Source organism: Sus scrofa, chromosome 15 (genome assembly GCF_054392235.1).
Source record: "Sus scrofa isolate SSC_HxYL_T2T_F1_AM1 chromosome 15, Sscrofa_HxYL_maternal_Yorkshire_Landrace_v2.0, whole genome shotgun sequence".
In the NCBI taxonomy this organism is placed as follows: Eukaryota; Metazoa; Chordata; class Mammalia; order Artiodactyla; family Suidae; genus Sus; species Sus scrofa.
The window spans coordinates 86,698,227-86,715,967 of NC_139397.1; the positions used below are offsets into that span (position 1 = coordinate 86,698,227).

General features: G+C 40.3%; 1 protein-coding gene across 26 annotated transcripts in view; it reads right to left on the reverse strand.

Moving 5' to 3' along the window:
* The window catches only part of TTC21B (tetratricopeptide repeat domain 21B), an 875,896-nt gene that overhangs the window by 803,316 nt on the left and 54,839 nt on the right, over positions 1–17,741 (reverse strand). For 14 of the 26 annotated variants that reach the window (XM_084999361.1, XM_084999358.1, XM_084999355.1 and 11 more), the window contains 5 exons: positions 17,038–17,119; positions 10,380–10,530; positions 9,642–9,803; positions 7,344–7,539; positions 602–826 (listed from right to left, as the gene is read on the reverse strand). The exons of 1 other annotated variant lie outside the window; for it this stretch is intronic. In XM_084999361.1, coding sequence (XP_084855487.1) covers positions 602–826; positions 7,344–7,539; positions 9,642–9,803; positions 10,380–10,530; positions 17,038–17,119 — 816 coding nt within the window. Of the gene's footprint in view, positions 1–601; positions 827–7,343; positions 7,540–9,641; positions 9,804–10,379; positions 10,531–11,901; positions 14,746–15,032; positions 17,120–17,741 lie in introns of those variants that run through there. 11 more of the 26 variants (XM_084999350.1, XM_084999360.1, XM_084999347.1 and 8 more) reach the window with 4 other exon arrangements.

A 17,741-nucleotide genomic window follows, 5' to 3' on the forward strand; every position in this document is an offset into this window, starting at 1 on the left:
AATAGTATTAGATGAGCGTGTCTCCTCTTTGAAAAACAAGTAATCCATTTTTTAAATACAATATGCCCAAAGGGATAAAACAATCTTTAAGGACTTTAAGATTTTCCAATCTTATACCTAACGATAAGGACTTTTTATTAAACAAATCAAATTAAATGCTAAAAAGACTTTTCCCCACAAAATACATTATGCAGAGTGGATTCTAATAATGGGAAAATAACATGCAGCTGCAGTACATTCATCAAGCATATTTCTTAATTGGAGGGACAGACGTCCGCAATTAATGTTCTTCTGCAATTTTCATTAGCTCTAGGATGAGATGATAATCACAGGCATATGCTTGACATTCCAGAAACACTTTCTGTAAGCAGGGCGTACCACAGCTGAAACTTGAAACTGCATAAATCTCTATTTTTCTTTATTTTCAAGGGCAAATGGCTTCTTTTTTGTTATTAATGTTTTCTGATTGTGGTAAGAATAAGCATTTAATTTTCCAGAAATATGCAGAAATCCCTAGAAATGGACTAATACTCTAAATACCTATCACAGAAAGCTTATACAACAAAGGATAGCAGTTATTTTTGACTCTTCAGTTACCTACCCTATTGTGACGCAGGCACCGTTTTAACAGTTCTTCTGCCATGTCGTACTTTGCTGATTGAATATAAATATCAGCAAGCAGCAGCCAACTCCTCTCAAAGTCCTCAGCATCAATAGGATTCCAGTTCATTTTTGCAATCCGCTTCAGCTGATTGCGGGCTCTTGGGGTTTGTTTCAAGATCATATAAGCTGTTGCCATTCCCAAAAGTGCTGGAATATGATCCTTCTGTAAGAAAACAAAAAAGGGAGTTCCCGTCGTGGCGCAGTGGTTAGCGAATCCGACTAGGAACCATGAGGTTGCAGGTTCAGTCCCTGCCCTTGCTCAGTGGGTTAACGATCCGGCGTTGCCATGAGCTGTGGTGTAGATTGCAGATGCGGCTCGGATCCCGTGTTGCTGTAGCTCTGGCATAGGCTGGTGGCTACAGCTCCGATTAGACCCCTAGCCTGGGAACCTCCATATGCCACAGGAGCGGCCCAAGAAATAGCAAAAAAAAAAAAAAAAGAAAACAAAAAAGTTAGGCCCCCAGATACACAAACATAAATGTCCTATGTTTAGAAGAAAAACACATGGAGAGTAGCAAGTGCTACATAACGAAGGGACTAGCCTGTGGATTCTATTTCTGGATTCACTTAAACACTGTAATGTGGTCATTATTTAACATACCAAGTAACCTCGGGCTACCCGAATGAACCATGTGGTCAAGATAATTCAGTGAGAATGCAGGTACCATAACCACACAATTCCAGACAGTTACGACAATTTGATCTTTAAGGGGATGACCAGCTGTTTTAGTTTTGTACAGATACAGAAAAACTAAAGCTATTTCAGTGAATATTTGTGTTTCAGATATGGCATTCTGGGCTCCTTAGTTCTTTGACCTATAATACAGGAATAATAGAGTGATTTACCTACAAATGATATTCCTTATCTATATTGACTTCTATTGCTGTTTTCCCTCTCCCTCTTCATTTTGTTCAAAACCCTCTTCTCCCAATAAAGTCTGACCAATGAAATGTTTGTAAATAATGCATGCAATTAATTAATCACTTGGAAATTAGGTGAAATAAACTCATGCCTAAAAATATGCTTTTAGATTTGGAATCTGCAGCTCCTTGATAGTAATTAAAGAACACGATGTTCTTTAAGACAGAATCAAAAATGTCACTCTGTGAAATCAACAAGTTAATAAGAATTGGTATAAAATGGAGATTATTAGTGATTTATCTAGAAAACTAACACCTAAGCAATAATGTATATGTGTCTGACAAAGAGTGCTCCTCAGATTGCAGTGGAGGGATTTTTGTGATGCTTTTATAACTAGAAAGGCTTTCATATAAAATATAAAAGATGAGAAACAGGGATTTAGAAATGATAATATCATGGCTACAATAAAGGTGTGGTGTAGGATAGCAAATTTCGGTAACTAGTATTAAGGAACAAAATGAGAGTAGAGTGGTACAATGTCCAACAGTGATCACGGTTGGAAATCACAAACAACCCTGCAATAGAGAAGGGCAGTTCATTAAAGCCTAATGAACACAGCTTGTAGGAATATAAAACTTCCCTGGGTTTAGTTTTATGTTTATCAATAAACTTTCAATATGTAATCTGTTCTAATTAAGGAATGGCAGAAAGGTTTTTATTTGAATGCCAAATCCAACTAATGAGATAGTATATTTTGAAAATGTATGGGATATTATCAATTATTGAACCATACCCTGATCCCAGGTGGGCTAGAGAGGAAAGAAAAGAGACTTGCCATGTATTTGTCAGTCAGATCCTAGAACAGCCCAAGAAGAGAAGGTTCCTAGAAAAATGTCCAGACTTATCCACATACTAAAAATATCCCACGCTATATACTTAAAAATAAGCTCTCTGATTTTAAAACAGCATACCTTGAGTTAGATTAGAATGAATCAATTCCTCACAGCTTGATCACTCCTGAGTGAACTAAAGAATGGTTTCTAAAACTGCAAACCTGCATTCTAACCCCAGCGTTAGACCCAGGATGCCTTTTCTGGTGCAGACAACCTAAGAAGTTCAGCCAGCTTCTCTCTCTCTCTGTCACTCTAAACTGCAACAACTTTACACAAGACAGTACAGCTCTATCATAAAAAAAAGTTCAAGGTATCAGGAAGAAAGCAAGTGGAAAGACTTTAGTTTGGGTTTAATGCATTTTCCACTGTTTTCTCCCATGCCTTCCTGGCACATACATACCTCTTTTTCAATCTGAACATTGCATAATGCTGTGAATATACTCTAGGCTTTAAAGCCTCCCTACCTTTGTTCACATTTCTACCTTAACTTACAAGGCACTTCCCCATCTCTGCTTGTGAAAAAGCAATTTATTACAGTAGTTCCTTTTTTTTTTTTTTTGTCTTTTTAGGGCCACACCCGTGGCACATGGAAGTTCCAGGCTACGGGTCCAATCATGTATTTAGTTTTCTGAGGAAACTACACCACAGCCACAGCAACTTGGGATCTGAGATGTGTCTGTGGCCTACACTACAGCTTGGAAACACTTGATCCTTAACCCACTGAGCAAGGCCAGGGATTGAACCTTCGTCCTCACGGATACTAGTCAGGTTTGTTACCGCTGAGCCATGATGGGAACTCCTATTCCGGTTCTTCTTAAATCATTTCTTCTCCACAGAAAGGGTCTCCCAGCTCTCTTATCACTGTCTCCTACAGCACTTTTATTTTTTAAATTAAAAAAAAATTAGTTGGTTTACAATGTGCCAATTTCTGCTGTACAGCAAAATGACTCAGTTATACGCACATGTTTTTTTTTTTAATATTCTTTTCCATCATGGTCTATCCTAGGAGACTGGATATATAGTTCCCTTTGCTATACAGTAGGACCTCACTGCTTATCCATTCTAAATGTAATAGTTGCATCTACTAAGCCCAAATTCCCAGACCATCCCTCTCACTCCCTGCTGGCAGCAAGTCTGTTCTTTTACGTCTGTGAGTCTGTTTCTGTTTTATAGATAGGTTCATTTGTGCATGTTTTGGATTCCACATGAAAGTGATATCATATGGTATTTGTCTTTCTCTTTCTGACTTACTTCACTTAGTATGAGAATCTCTAGTGTATCCATGATGCTTCAGATGACATTTCATTCTTTTTTATGGCTGAGTAATATTCCATTGTGTATATATACCACATCTCTTTAATTCATCTGTTGGTGGACATTTAGGTTGTTTCCATATCTTAGCTATTGTGAATAGTGCTGCAATGAACACAGGGGTGCCAGATCTTTCTGAACTATAGTTTTGTCTGGATATATGCCCAGAGTGGGATTACTGGGCTATACGGTAGTTCTATATTTAGTTTTCTGAGGAAACTCTATACTGTTTTCCATAGCAGTTGTACAAATTTACATTTTCTACCAAGAGTGGAGGGTACCCTTTTCTCCACACCCTCTCCAGCACTTGTTACTTGCAGACTTGTTAATGATGGCCATTCTGACTGATATGAAGTGGTACCTCATTGTAGTTTTGATTTGCACTGCTATATCATTAGCATCCTGGGGTAGCTTGTGTGTGATTTAATATTTTTTTTTGGCATGAGGGCTGTTTTTGATTTGGATGCTTTTCCTCTCTTCTCAGTGTGTGTAGGCCATAATCCCCTTAATAGGGGGTGTGCAGGTACATGGCCCATCCCAAGGAGGTGGGGCAAGTGATGGTGGGCTGCTTATTTCCAAGCAGATAGAGGTGATGGGAAGGGCCCAGTTTCAGGACCTCAGTGGCAGGGGCAATCCCCAAAGGGGTGGGGGTGGCAGGAGGCACCCAGTCATGGGACCCTAGGCAGTGGCAGGCTGTGCCTACCTCTGGTGTCCGAGGTGGCAGCAGTGGCTTGAGCCCACTCCTGTAGCCTGTGCAAGCAGTGCCCTGCCACCTGGGAGCCCTTATTCAGACAAAGATGTTCCTATGGCAGTCCTGCTTCTCTTCTCTCACTCCTTGCCTCTCTAGCAGCCCTGGCCTTCCCCAGCACTCCTAGGCTCTGGCCTACCACACCCTAACCCCCTCAGGCTGTTTCCACACAGCCGGCCCCAGTCCTCTCCCCAAGTCTGAGCTCTCAGCCTCAGCATATAGACCTCACCCACCCCAGTTGAGGAGTGTCTCAGGCTGGGTCTGTGTGGCTCTCTTTTGGCTTTCTCTTCCTCTGACCGGCAGCTGTGCTGCTCTTCTCTGAGGCTTTGAAGCTCCCCCTCTTTCAAGGCTGATCTTCCAGCCAGTCAGGGAGCCTCCCAGTGTGCAGAAATCTTTCTTCATTCACAGCTCCCTCCTAGGGGTGCTGGTCCTGTCCTGATTCCTTTCTCTCCTCTTTTTTCTCCCTTTGGTCTACCCAGTTATGTAGAGATTTTCTTGCCCTTTTGGAAATGTGAGGTCTGCCAGCGTTTAGGAGATGTTCTGTGAGAATCGTTCTACATGTGGATGTATTTCTGATGTTATTTGTGGGAGAAGGTGAGCTCCACGTCCTACTCCTCCCCCATCTTGATCCCATCCCAACAGCGCTTTTATTTGCAACTTTAGAATAGAATGTAACAGATTTTGATTTGTACTACAGTCAGTATGATTGTCTCGCCTTCCCTAGATGATGAAAAACTTGAAGAAAGGGGCTGTATGTGGTTTATCTTTGTGATTCCGCCTGTGCTTAGCACACCCTAGCTGCTTAATGAATATTCATTGCACTTAATATATGCAACCTATGAGTTAAAAGGCAAAAAATGCAAGATAAAATTTATTTATTTATTTTATTTTATTTTTGGCTTTTTGCCTTTTCTAGGGCCGCTCTTGCGGCATATGGAGGTTCCTAGGCTAGGGGTCTAATCAAAGCTGTAGCCGCCGGCCTTTGCCAGGGCCACAGCAATGTGGGATCTGAGCTGTGTCTGTGACCTACACCACAGCTCACGGCAAAACCAGATCCTTAACCCACTGAGCGAGGCCAGGGATCAAACCTGCAACCTCATGGTTCCTAGTCAGATTCATTAACCACTGCGCCACAACGGGAACTCCAAGGTAAAATTCATTTAGGAAACTTCAGTTTATCCATCAGTCTTTGGACAGTGTGGTTAGTAAACAGATTTGAGGATAGTATATTACTAATCCCATATCTAAGAATGATAAAAAATCATGCAGTCTCACCAAACAAACAAAAAAACCCAAAAAAACTGGCACTATTTCTTTCTAGGAAATAGCTGTGATGTCACATTACTGCCTTTGTGTTTCAAGCCTCCCAGTTTAACCCCCCCTTACATGATGGAATGTTCCTTCACAACATTCAGTTGCTCTGACACCTTACTTGAAATGGTGCTTCATCATGTTCTTAGGGATGTTCTTAGACTTATAGGGCAGTCCTATTTCGGGTTCAGGCAGCTGCTGTTATCCATCTGCTGCCGCACAGCCAATTCAACTGAGCACAACCCCTGAGAACACTATGTCAATGTCAGTAGAAGGGCTCTGCTCAAGGATGAATCTCTGTGGCTGCTACCTGGTTGTTTTGTCCTCAAGGTGGCTTACAGTGGTCGTCAAGTGCCACGACGGACACTTACAACCAAACACCAATAGGAGTTGAAGGTTTTCCAAAGCCCTCCAGGGTCCTGGGAGGCAGAAGAAAAGGGTGACCGTAGGGTTTTTTTGGTACTTTATTATCACTATAACCTCTGAATCACTTCTGTGTATCCTCTGAGAGGCCCCAAATTATGAGTCTTCCACGGTCTACAACACTGGTGAGTAGAAGAGCATGAAATCCCAAGTATATGCTTAGAACTAGCTATTACCAACCGTTGATGGGGTAGGTACCTGGAATTCCTTTCTTAATAACAAATAATTAGAGAAATACAGCACTGTGTGAGAGAAGAAAAAAAAACACCCAGAAGGTAAAAAGGGAGGGAGTTCCCATCGTGGCTCAGTGGAAATGAATCTGACTAGTATCCATGAGGACACATGTTCCATCCCTGGCCTCGCTCAGTGGGTTAAGGACCTGGCACTGCCTGTGAGCTGTGGCAATGGCTGCAGACATGGCTTGGATCTGGAGTTGCTATGCCTGTGGCGTAAGCCAGCGGCTATTGCTCCGACTCGACCCCTAGCCTGGGAACCTCCATATGCTGTGGGTGCAGCCCCTCCCAAAAAAATAAAAGACAGAAGATAAAAGAGGAGGGATGCATTTGAATGGGATGAAAAGAGGAGAAAGCCTTTGATCTAATAATAATAAATGATTTATTATTAAATAATATTAACATTTAATACTTATTAATAGTATTATTATTTCGGGGGTGATTTCTGTGTTGCTAAATAACAACATAATTATTTGCATGACTGATTTATAAGTTGTTGGTACTGATCTCCCTTAGCCCTAGAGCTGGAAAAATTTAAGTTCATGTAAGTGAAAAAGTGAGATCAAGGTAACCACGTGTCTATCTTCACTTAGTAAGTTAACCTAGGCTGCACCTAACACAGAGGATAAAGCCACTCCCTTCAGAATTAATGAAAGCCCTCTTGCAGGATTTCCTTTCTCAAGAATTCACTGTTCTAATAGAGAGAGAAATAATAACATTAACAATGCCTCCTTTGAAAACAAAAGTACATGATATAAAATTACACCAAAATATACATCTAACTTTTGAAAACAGTAAATAATGAAGTCAATCTTCAGAAAATAAACAATGAATCAAAATACGTATTTCTATACTACCAAGGAAATGTAACGTGAGGTTGAAAAAGAAAATTTACTAACCTCGGATGTTGCTATTTCGGTGAAGGTATTTAACGCCTGCTCAACGTTAGATTTCTGTTTGGTGGCCATTAAGCAATAGTTTTCCATTATGCGAAGCTGTACGTGACCATCAACAGTCTGAGGTTTTAGTTCTTTGAGGAGCTTTTCTGCTGTTCTCACTGCTAACTGCACAGATTCTTGCTTCTCAGATGAATTACTGTATGCAATAAAAACTCTCTTAATGTTATAAAAACTCTTTTAGGTCTATTACTCATGAAGTAAAATTCACTGAGCTTAGAATGAGGTACACTGGTGTCTATTTTTCTCACCGATTTAAAAATAATCCTTTTGGAGAATGTCACACATAATACAGAGTAGAGCACAGTTACGGTTTTAAAAACAAAACTAATATAGTTTCCATAAAACACCATTAAACATTTACTCACTTTAGATTGAAAAAAAAAATTGGATAATATCCACATGTGGTGTGTTCATTTTAGCTAATACTAAACAGGAATTTAGGATAAGCAGAATCATACAACTATCATGCAGTGTATCTACACAGAAAATGCAAGAAGGGAGACTATAAAATATTGTAAATCAACTATACTTCAATTTTTAAAAATTAATTTTTAAAAAGGAGCAGAAAGTAACTAACCTTGTTAAAGCACTTAGTATGTGCCAAGCACTGTATTATTTTATTATTTCATTTGGTCATGCTGAATCTATTTTATATATGTGAAAACTGAGGCTCCAACAGGTAATTTGTCAAAGGTCACAGAGATAATAAATGTTGAACCTGGGACTTGAATTTAAGTTTGCTGGACATATAAAATACACTTAATTTTTTCCTACCCAGTTGCCTATCAGACTCTCAGAAAAGAAATTCTGTATTTGTCAAAAGGTTGTAAATTTCAAGTGCAATAACAAATTGAATGTGGAATGGCAGTGTTCTTATATACATACCCACACGTGGATATAATGTATAAATAAATCAATTAACGAAATAGAATTAAATTCTCAAAGCCTATCACTAAAACCATTGACCTTCTCAGGCTTTTATCTTCTCTAAAACAGTTTACACTGTTGGTAACCTTCCTGCAAGCTCCCCTCCTTTTGCTTCTGTAATGTTACCCAGTTTTCATTGTCTTTCCACTAAAATGACTGGCCTTTCCTGACCCCCTTCCTCCTCCAGTTCCCTTAAATGTTAGCAAGCCCAAACTTAAGTTCTCAGACTTCTGCTACCATGTTCTACTCAAAACGAGGCCATTCATGGGGTTCCAGTTACCCACTCTGAGTACCTGTCTCCCAAATCTGTGCATCCAGCTGTGACCCTTTTCTTCTGAGTTTTATAGTCTGAGTTTGGTTTAACTACTTGCAGAAGATTTCCATGGGGACAGCCTATAATTGCATACAAGTATGTAACCTTAACCTTTCTAAAACAAAAAATAAACATGCCTCTTCCCTGCTCTAAATCTTTTAATGGTCTTTATAATCCAAGCCTTAGAACCTGATTGCTGAGAGATTTCAGTGACGGATTCCAACTTCTCCCACTCCTCTAGGCATCTCCCTTTGACTGCTTTGCACTGCTATGATTTCTATGATATTCCTGAACCACTTAAATATTGATTTAACCCATTTCTGTTTTGTGGGAGACTGAACAGTTTCAGATGTTGTCTGGCCTAAAAGGTAAACTGCATGCTCTTGAGGCAGGAATTACCTCTTTTATTCCCTTTACATCCCTATACACCCCTAGCCTGCCTTCCCCAATTCTGAGCAAAGGACAAGCAACAAACACAGGCTGACAGAAATGTAACCATGTAGGAGTGGTGCACCAAGGTGGCCAATGGCAGGAGCTTTGAGGTCAGGCAGGACTCAAGTCTACATTTTGCCTCCATCATTTTCTAACTCCTTCACATTAGACAAGTTAACTCTGAGCTTATTTCACGATACTGTTATAGAGAATAAAGAAGGCAGTACATATAAAGTATATAGCACAGGGTTTGGCAGATAGCTACCATTTGTTAAGGAGTTACTATGTGGACAATTTCTGCCAAAGTAATCACGCTCTACAATTCATGCAATTTTCTACAGAGTATCTACGGGAATGTCTTCAATAATATGTCTATTCTGATTAAGGAAACCTTCTAAAGTATTTCATGCTTGTTTCAGAGGACAGTTATTCTAGCTAGGATTTATTCACTGAACTGTCATTTGTGCTATCCTGGAATTTAGTTCTCTTTTACAAGATATCCTTCTTGCTTATTATCCCTAACAAGTATTTCAAAACAAAAGCGTAACTTGTCAAATACTACTCACCCCAGGTCTCTATCCAGATTTTCAAATACTTCACCTCCAACAGTTTCATTATCTGGATTTAAACAGATTTCTATCATATTATAAAGGGCGTTTTGACCCCAGTCACAGTCTTTCCGAGCTTTATTAAAATGTCGAAGGGCATCATTTGGTTCTCCAGTATACCTTATTAGGTGTTTAAAGAAAAAAAAAAAATGACTTATTTAGTAAATATTCTCCAGTATACCTTGTTAGGTATTAAAAAAAAAAAAATGACTTATTTCAATCACTGACTGTAAACTTTTTATTATTTAGTAAATAAAACTACTATCATATTTTAAAATGTAGACATTATTTATTTACTTATTTATTTTGTTTTTGTTTTTGCTTTTATCTAGGGCCGCTCCCATGGCATGTGGAGGGTTTTGTTTTGTTTTGCTTTATCTAGGGCCGCTCCCAGGGCATGTGGAGGTTCCCAGGCTAGGGGTCGAATCGGAGCTGTAGCCACCAGTCTACGCCAGAGCCACAGCAACTTAGGATCCGAGCCGAGTCTGCAACCTACACCACAGCTCACAGCAATGCCGGATCGTTAACCCACTGAGCAAGGGCAGGGACCGAACCCGCAACCTCATGGTTCCTAGTCGGATTCGTTAACCACTGCACCACGACGGGAACTCCTAAAATGTAGACATTTTTTAATTCAAAGAAAAGTGTATTCTACTTTAGTCAACAATGAGAAAAAAATTTTGCCAATAAATATACCAGAGATATAGTCCTTTACAATACTGATACCCTGGCTCCAGTTTTGCTCTGGAGTTACGTTTCTCAGCCATTGAGAAAAATCTTGGAACATCCTCAAGTTTTCCACATCTTCTCAGGAGGTCAATTAAACGAGATAATGTCTTATAATTATCTAGGAACAAAGAATATTTCAGACAATATTTTAGACAATATTTTATAGCATTTGTTTTGATGGTTATAATGCTACTTCATTAAGGTATAGTTTGCTTCAGATGAAGTACAATTTAAATAGAAGTGAAGGAGCGCCTTAGTGTTACAGGTACCTAAAGAGCCTTCTAGAATCAGCCTCTGCATAATTCAAACTCTTAAATGTAAAATTTAAGAGGATCAATCTGATTGCATGTGGCAAATCTATCTCTGAGAACTCCTTTCCTATGTCAGCTGGGAAGAGGGTGAGAACAGTACATCTTGATGATAATATTTAGGGTAGGCAATTAGGAACTTTACTCCAGATTTGCCTTAATGTGTATATGTACCTAACACACTAGATACCAGCTACCATACTATAACCTTAACATCTAAGTCCCAATATGTTAATCCTATTTTATCTTCTTTTGAGGAAAAATAATTAATTTTGTTATTTGGTCTCAGGTATAATTTCTTGGCAGGCTCCTAGAAAGGCTTCTTCTCCCAGTTCTATTCAGTTCTTTCTCATCACTAAGATACTACATTTTGAGAATCATTTTAATATACACTTTTTAAGATTGTAAAAATAATGCATGGACACTTTTGAAAATTTGGGAAAAATACAGAAAAATATAAAGGAGGAAGAAAAGTCACTCTTATTCCTACCAACTAGAGATTACCACATTTTGGTACATTTCCTTTCATACATTATAGTGAAAAAAATCAATCTGTAAGTATTTAACAAAGAAATGTGTTGCTTACATATACACAAAGTTGGAGTAACACTTGGGATTCTGATTTTGTTTTGTTTATTTGTTTGTTTTGCCTTTTCTAGGGCCACTTCCCGAGGCACATGGAGGTTCCCAGGCTAGGGGTCTAATCGGAGCTATAGCCGCTGGCCTACGCCAGAGCCACAGCAATGTGGGATCCGAGCCACACCTGCAACCTACACCACAGCTCACGGCAATGCTGGATCCTTAACCCACTGAGCAAGGCTAGGGATCAAACCCATAACCTCATGGTTCCTAGCTGGATTCGTTAACCACTGCACCACGATGGGAACTCCATGGGATTCTAATTTTGATTCAACATTATACAGTTAACATTTCCCAACTGACATTAAATGACCTTCAAAATCATTTTAGTGTTTTTTTTTTTTTTCGTTTTTTTTAGGGCTGCAACTGCGGCATATGGAGGGTCCCAGGCTAGGGGTTTAATTGGAGCTGTAGCTGCTGGCCTACACCACAGCCACAGCAGTGCCAGATCTGAGCCACATCTGCAACCTACACCAGAGCTCACAGCAACGCCGGATCCTTAACTCACTGAGCAAGGCCAGGGATTGAACCTGCAACCTCACCTCATGGTTCCTCGTCGGATTCATTTCCTCTGTGCCACGACAGGAACTCCTTTAGTGGTATTTATAGCAATCTATTACATTTACTGCTCACATTTTATTCTTCTCTAGTTGTATGTTTTAGGTATTTGGGGTCACAAGTTTCAGCACTAGGTTCATAGAAGGGAATTTGTAAAAGTCCTTGTTTAAGCTGTTCTGATCACTTTGATATGTTCTGAATTAAAACATACACACAAACAAAAGCTTCTAAAAGCAACTTATCTTTGGTTCTATTTTCTAATAAAAGAGAAGACAACATATAATCCAGCATTTGCATTTCTGGGTATATATCCCCAAGAAATCAAAGCAGGGACTCAATCAAGTATTTGCACACTGGTGTTCACAGCAGCATTGTTCATAGTAGCCAAAAGGTGGAAACAACCCAAATGTCCATCATTGGACAAACAGATAAGTAAAATATGGTATATACATATAATGGAATTTTATTCAACTTTAAAAGGAAGGAAATTCTGACATGCTACAACATGGATAACCCTTGAAGATATTATATAAAGTGCAATAAGCCAGACACAAAAGGACAAGTACTGTGTGATTCCACTTATCTAAGGCATCTAGAGGAAGCAAATTCATAGAGGCAGAAAGTAGATGGTGGTTGCCAGAGGCTGTTGGGGGGAAGCAGGAAATAGGGAGTTAGTGTACTGAATTTTCAGTTTGGAATGATGAAAAAGTTAGTGAGCTGGATCATGGTGATGATTATACAACAATGTGAATGCACTTAATGCCATTGAACTATATACACTTAAGAAAGGCTAAAGTGACAAATTTTATGTACGTTTTAGCAAAATGAAAATATCACACACACACACAAAACCTCTGTAGGCTTTGCAGCTATTCTATTAATGATGCCAAAATAATCCAGGTTGATGATATCATCATTGCCTTTCTTGACCTAGGATTTTGGGTTTTGAAATTTTGTTCTCTCTACCTTTTGGCATCACTGAAAAGAAGAGCATGATCAGAATCTGGTTTCAGAAAGAGAATTCAAATACTGGCCTTGTCCTTTTAGCTATACAAATCCAAGAAAACTGCCCAAATTCTCTGAGACTAGGATCACCTGCGTTCTTAAAACAGGATTATGATATTGACCTTCAGAGTGCCATGGAAACCAAAAAAAAGTACAAAAGAACTTTAAAAGGTACAAGTGTTGGAGTTCCCGTCGTGGTACATTGGAAATGAATCTATCAAGTATCCATGAGGATGTGGGTTTGATCCCTGGCCTCGGATTTCAGTGAGTTGGGGATGGGGCACTGCCATGAACTATGGTGTAGGCCACAGACACGGCATGGATCCCACATTGCTGTGGCTGTGGTGTAGCCTGGCAGCTGTAGTAGCTCTGACTGACCCCTAGCCTATGGTACTTACATATGCCACAAGTGCGGCCCTAAAAAAGCAAAATAAAAAAAAGAGAAAACCTACAAATGTTAACAGTAATATCTATAACTTCAAATATTTTGTTAAAGAATTAGTCTGTCCTATAAAAAAGGCACAGAATCTAGAAGCTATACTAGATTAGGAAGGAAGTAAAGGTTGAAATTTCTGGTTCCCAATTTTTTATTTTTTGTCTTTTGTCTTTTTAGGGCTACGCTCACATATGGAGGTTCCAGGCTAGGGGTCCAAATGGAGCTATAGTTGCCGGCTTATGACACAGCCACAGCAAAGAGGGATCTGAGCCACATCTGCGATCTACATCACAGCTCACGGCAATGCAAGATCCTTAACCCACTGAGCAAGGCTAGTCAGGTTTGTTAACCACTGAGCCATGATGGGAACTCCCCATTTTTTTACATGATATTGTTGATGTATATGATATACGATATTGCTGATATTGTCTAAATTCAATCTTGGAGGCCAGTTTCTTGAATAATTATCACCTTACAATATTACTGAAATGTATCCATTATTAGTAATTATGAAGTTATAATTACCACTGATAGATTAAATTACATTAACTTGTCTTTTGGTTTAACCATCTCTGTCATTTTTGATTTCTTTCATCACTGTCTTATAGTTTTATAGTGCCAATCTTTTGCCTCCTTAGTTAGGTTTACTCCTAGGTACTTTATTCTTTTTGATGTGATGGTAAATGGGATTGTTTCCTTAATTTCTCTTTCTGACCTTTCATTGTTAGTGTATGGAAGTGCAAGAGTTGTCTGTGTATTAATTTTGTATTCTGTAGCTTTACCGAATTCATTGATGAACTCAACAGTTTTCTAGTAGCATCTTTAGGATTTTCTACGTACAGTATGTTATCTACAAGTGGTGACAGTTTTACTACTTCTTTCCAATTTGGTTTCCCTTTATTTATTTTCTTCTGACTGCCCTAGCTAGGACTTCCAAAACTATGTTGAATGAAAGTGGCAAAAGTGGGCATTCTTGACTTTTTCCTCATCTTAGAGGAAATGCTTTCAGCTCTTCATCATTGAGTATGATGTTAGCTGTAGGTCTGTGATATACGGCTTTTATTATGTTAGGGTAGGTTCCCTCTGTGCCCACTTTCTGGAGAGTTTTTATCATAAATGGATTTGAATTTTATCAAAAGCTTTTTCTGCATCTATTGAGAGGATCACATGGTTTTTATTCTTTATTTTATTTTATTTTATTTTGCCTTTTCTAGGGCTGCTCCCGTGGCATATGGAGGTTCCCAGGCTAGGGGTCTAATCAGAGCTGTAGCCGCCAGCCTACACCACAGCCAACAGCAACGCGGGATTGAGCGTGGTCTGCAACCCACACCACAGCTCACGGCAATGCTGGATCCCTCAACCCACTGAGCAAGGCCAGGGCCTGAACCTGCAACCTCATGGTTCCTAGTCGGCTTCGTCAACCACTGCGCCACGACGAGAACTCCGGTTTTTTTGTTTTTTGTCTTTTTTGTTGTTGTTGTTGTTGTTGTTGCTATTTCTTGGGCCGCTCCCGCGGCATATGGAGGTTCCCAGGCTAGGGGTCCAATCGGAGCTGTAGCCACCGGCCTACGCCAGAGCCACAGCAACGCGGGATCCGAGCCGCGTCTGCAACCTACACCACAGCTCACGGCAACACCGGATCGTTAACCCACTGAGCAAGGGCAGGGACCGAACCCGCAACCTCATGGTTCCTAGTCGGATTCGTTAACCACTGCGCCACGATGGGAACTCCAGAACTCCAGTTTTTATTCTTTCATTTGTTAATGTGGTATATCACACCGGCTGATTTGCGGATACTGAAAACTCCTTGCATCCCTGGGATAAATCCCACTGGATCATGGCATATGATCCTTTTTAATGAATTGTTAGATTTGGTTTGCTAGTATTTTGTTGAACAACATGTCTATGTTCATCAGTGATATTAGTCTGTAATCTTTTTTTATGGTATCTTCGATGGTTTTGGTATCAGGATGAGGGGGCCTCAAAGAATGAGTATGGGAGTGTTCCTTCCTCCTCAATGCCCTTTGGCCCACCTCCACCCCCACCTTCCCCATACAGGAACATTAATGCCGAGAGCTGAAGTAGTCATCTTGGACACGGTATCTAATGAAAGTAGAAGAACTCCTGATGATACTGAAGAGCCTCTGGGCCTTTCCTGGCACAACCTACTTCTAAATTTCTTTTCTAAAAGAGAAAAATAAAAGCCATAATTATGTAGGCCACTAGAATCTGGGATAGGAGGGTCTCTGTTACTTTCAGCTGAAAGCATTTCTAAATTCTTTGGAGACAGTGAGTAGAAGCAGATGAGTTATGAGAATACTGCAATATTATGTGAGAAATGAGGCTGCTGACACCATGGTGGCAGCAGTAGGGGAGATGAAAGTGACAGGACTGACGGAAGGTAGAGCTAACAGGGATGTGCTGACAGATTGGATGTGGTATATGAGAAAAAGATGAGACAATGGTAGCCAGAAGGTTTGGAACCTGAGAAAATGGATAAATGGTAATGCCATTTACTGAGAGGAGGAAAAAAAAGATTTGGAGGGAAGGAAATGATCCACTGTTCTATTTTGGACAGGTTAAACTGGAGCACCTCTTGCAAATAGGCAGTGGAGTCAGGACTGGACATAGGACAGAAAGCCTGGATGAAGTCACCTAGGGGGTGAAGGTATAAAAAAAGGAGAAAAGGTTTTAGAACTGAGGTATACAACATCCTCACATCTAAAGGTGATGAAGAGAAGATGGATCTAACAAAGGAGAGTGAAATACAGCAGTCAGCTGGAATATGGAAAACCAGCTAAGTCCAGTATCCCAGAAGACAAGTGAAGGAAGTCTTTCCTGAAGAAGGGGATTAAGCTGTGCTAAGTACAATGGCAGGCCAGGTAAGCAGAGAACTGAGAATTAGGCCTAGATCTGGCAGCATGAAGGTCACTGGCCACCCTGCAGAAGCGGCCTCCCAGGGGTGCAGGAGTCAGGGAGGCAGGGAAGACAGCATAGACAGAAATTCCTTAGAGGAAATTTGCTATAAAGGAAATGGAGGAATGGAGTGATATTTAGAAGGGGAGAGTAACTGGAGAATTAAGAGCTTGTTTTTACTGACCGACGTTTTTAAAGCAGGGAGATGTCACAGCATATCTGTGTGCTGACTAGGAAGAAAATGATGGTGTTAGGACACAGAACAGGAGGGGAGCAAAGCCCTTCAGGAGGGGAGAGGAGGCATTCAGGGCGCACAGGTGGAGTGGCAGATGTGGGGAAGACAGTGGCTGGGGACTGGGCAGACCTGGAGATAGGAAGATGGAGACTTTCTCTTCCACATGCTCATGGTTTCTCAGTGATGTGGGAGGCAAAGTTTCTAGCTGAGGACAAGAAAGGGGGAGAGTGTCAGAGGTTTGAGGAACGAGGAGAAAGTGTAGAAGGTAGATGGAGTGAGTGAGTTCATTAGAGAAATACACTAGGATTACCAGGCAGCACCTAAGGGTCCACTTGGAGTCGGCAGTAATAATTTAAAGTGAGACCAATCAATGATGTTGCCTCTTATAACCATTTCACCTGCTCAAGGGCAGCTGTGGAATAGGCAGACTGCTGGATTCAACCAAGGTTGGGTTTTTTCCAAGGAGCATAATAGCCAGAGGAGAAAGGGAGTTGATTACATTAGAAAATATAATCAGTGGATATTTACCTGGTTTTCGTTCTAAAAGCTGCTGTAAATGAAACACGGCTTGTTCATAGTCCTGTTTTCTGAACATGATATCTGCCACCATCTATAAAGGTAAAAGTCGGTTCTAAAAATATTGCCATGTGTTTTACAAAGCATATTCTTCCTAACAGGGTTTATCACTATGAAAAACACATATGAAAAATATGAGCCATTTAAAATTCAACTACACCTTAAGCGGATTAGCACTGAGATCAGTGTAACAGAAGATAATCAAGGATATGAAACAGATCACTCTCTTCACAAAACTGTATTTTTAGCAGAAAGTATGTTTCAAGTAATTATTTTAAAAACAGAAATTTGAACTTGGCAAAAATAACAAGATTAAAAAAAAAACAAACCAGCAAACCCAACCCCAAACACTATTAAATCTTAAGTATTTCAAAGGAATTTAAAATGACCAAGGGAGTTCCCATCGTGGCGCAGTGGTTAACGAATCCAACTAGGAACCATGAGGTTGCGGGTTCGGTCCCTGCCCTTGCTCAGTGGGTTAATGATCGGGCGTTGCCGTGAGCTGTGGTGTAGGTTTCAGACGCGGCTCGGATCCCGCGTTGCTGTGGCTGTGGTGTAGGCTGGTGGCTACAGCTCCGATTCGACCCCTAGCCTAGGAACCTCCATATGCCTCGGGAGTGGCCCAAAGAAATAGCAAAAAGACAAAAAAGTAAATA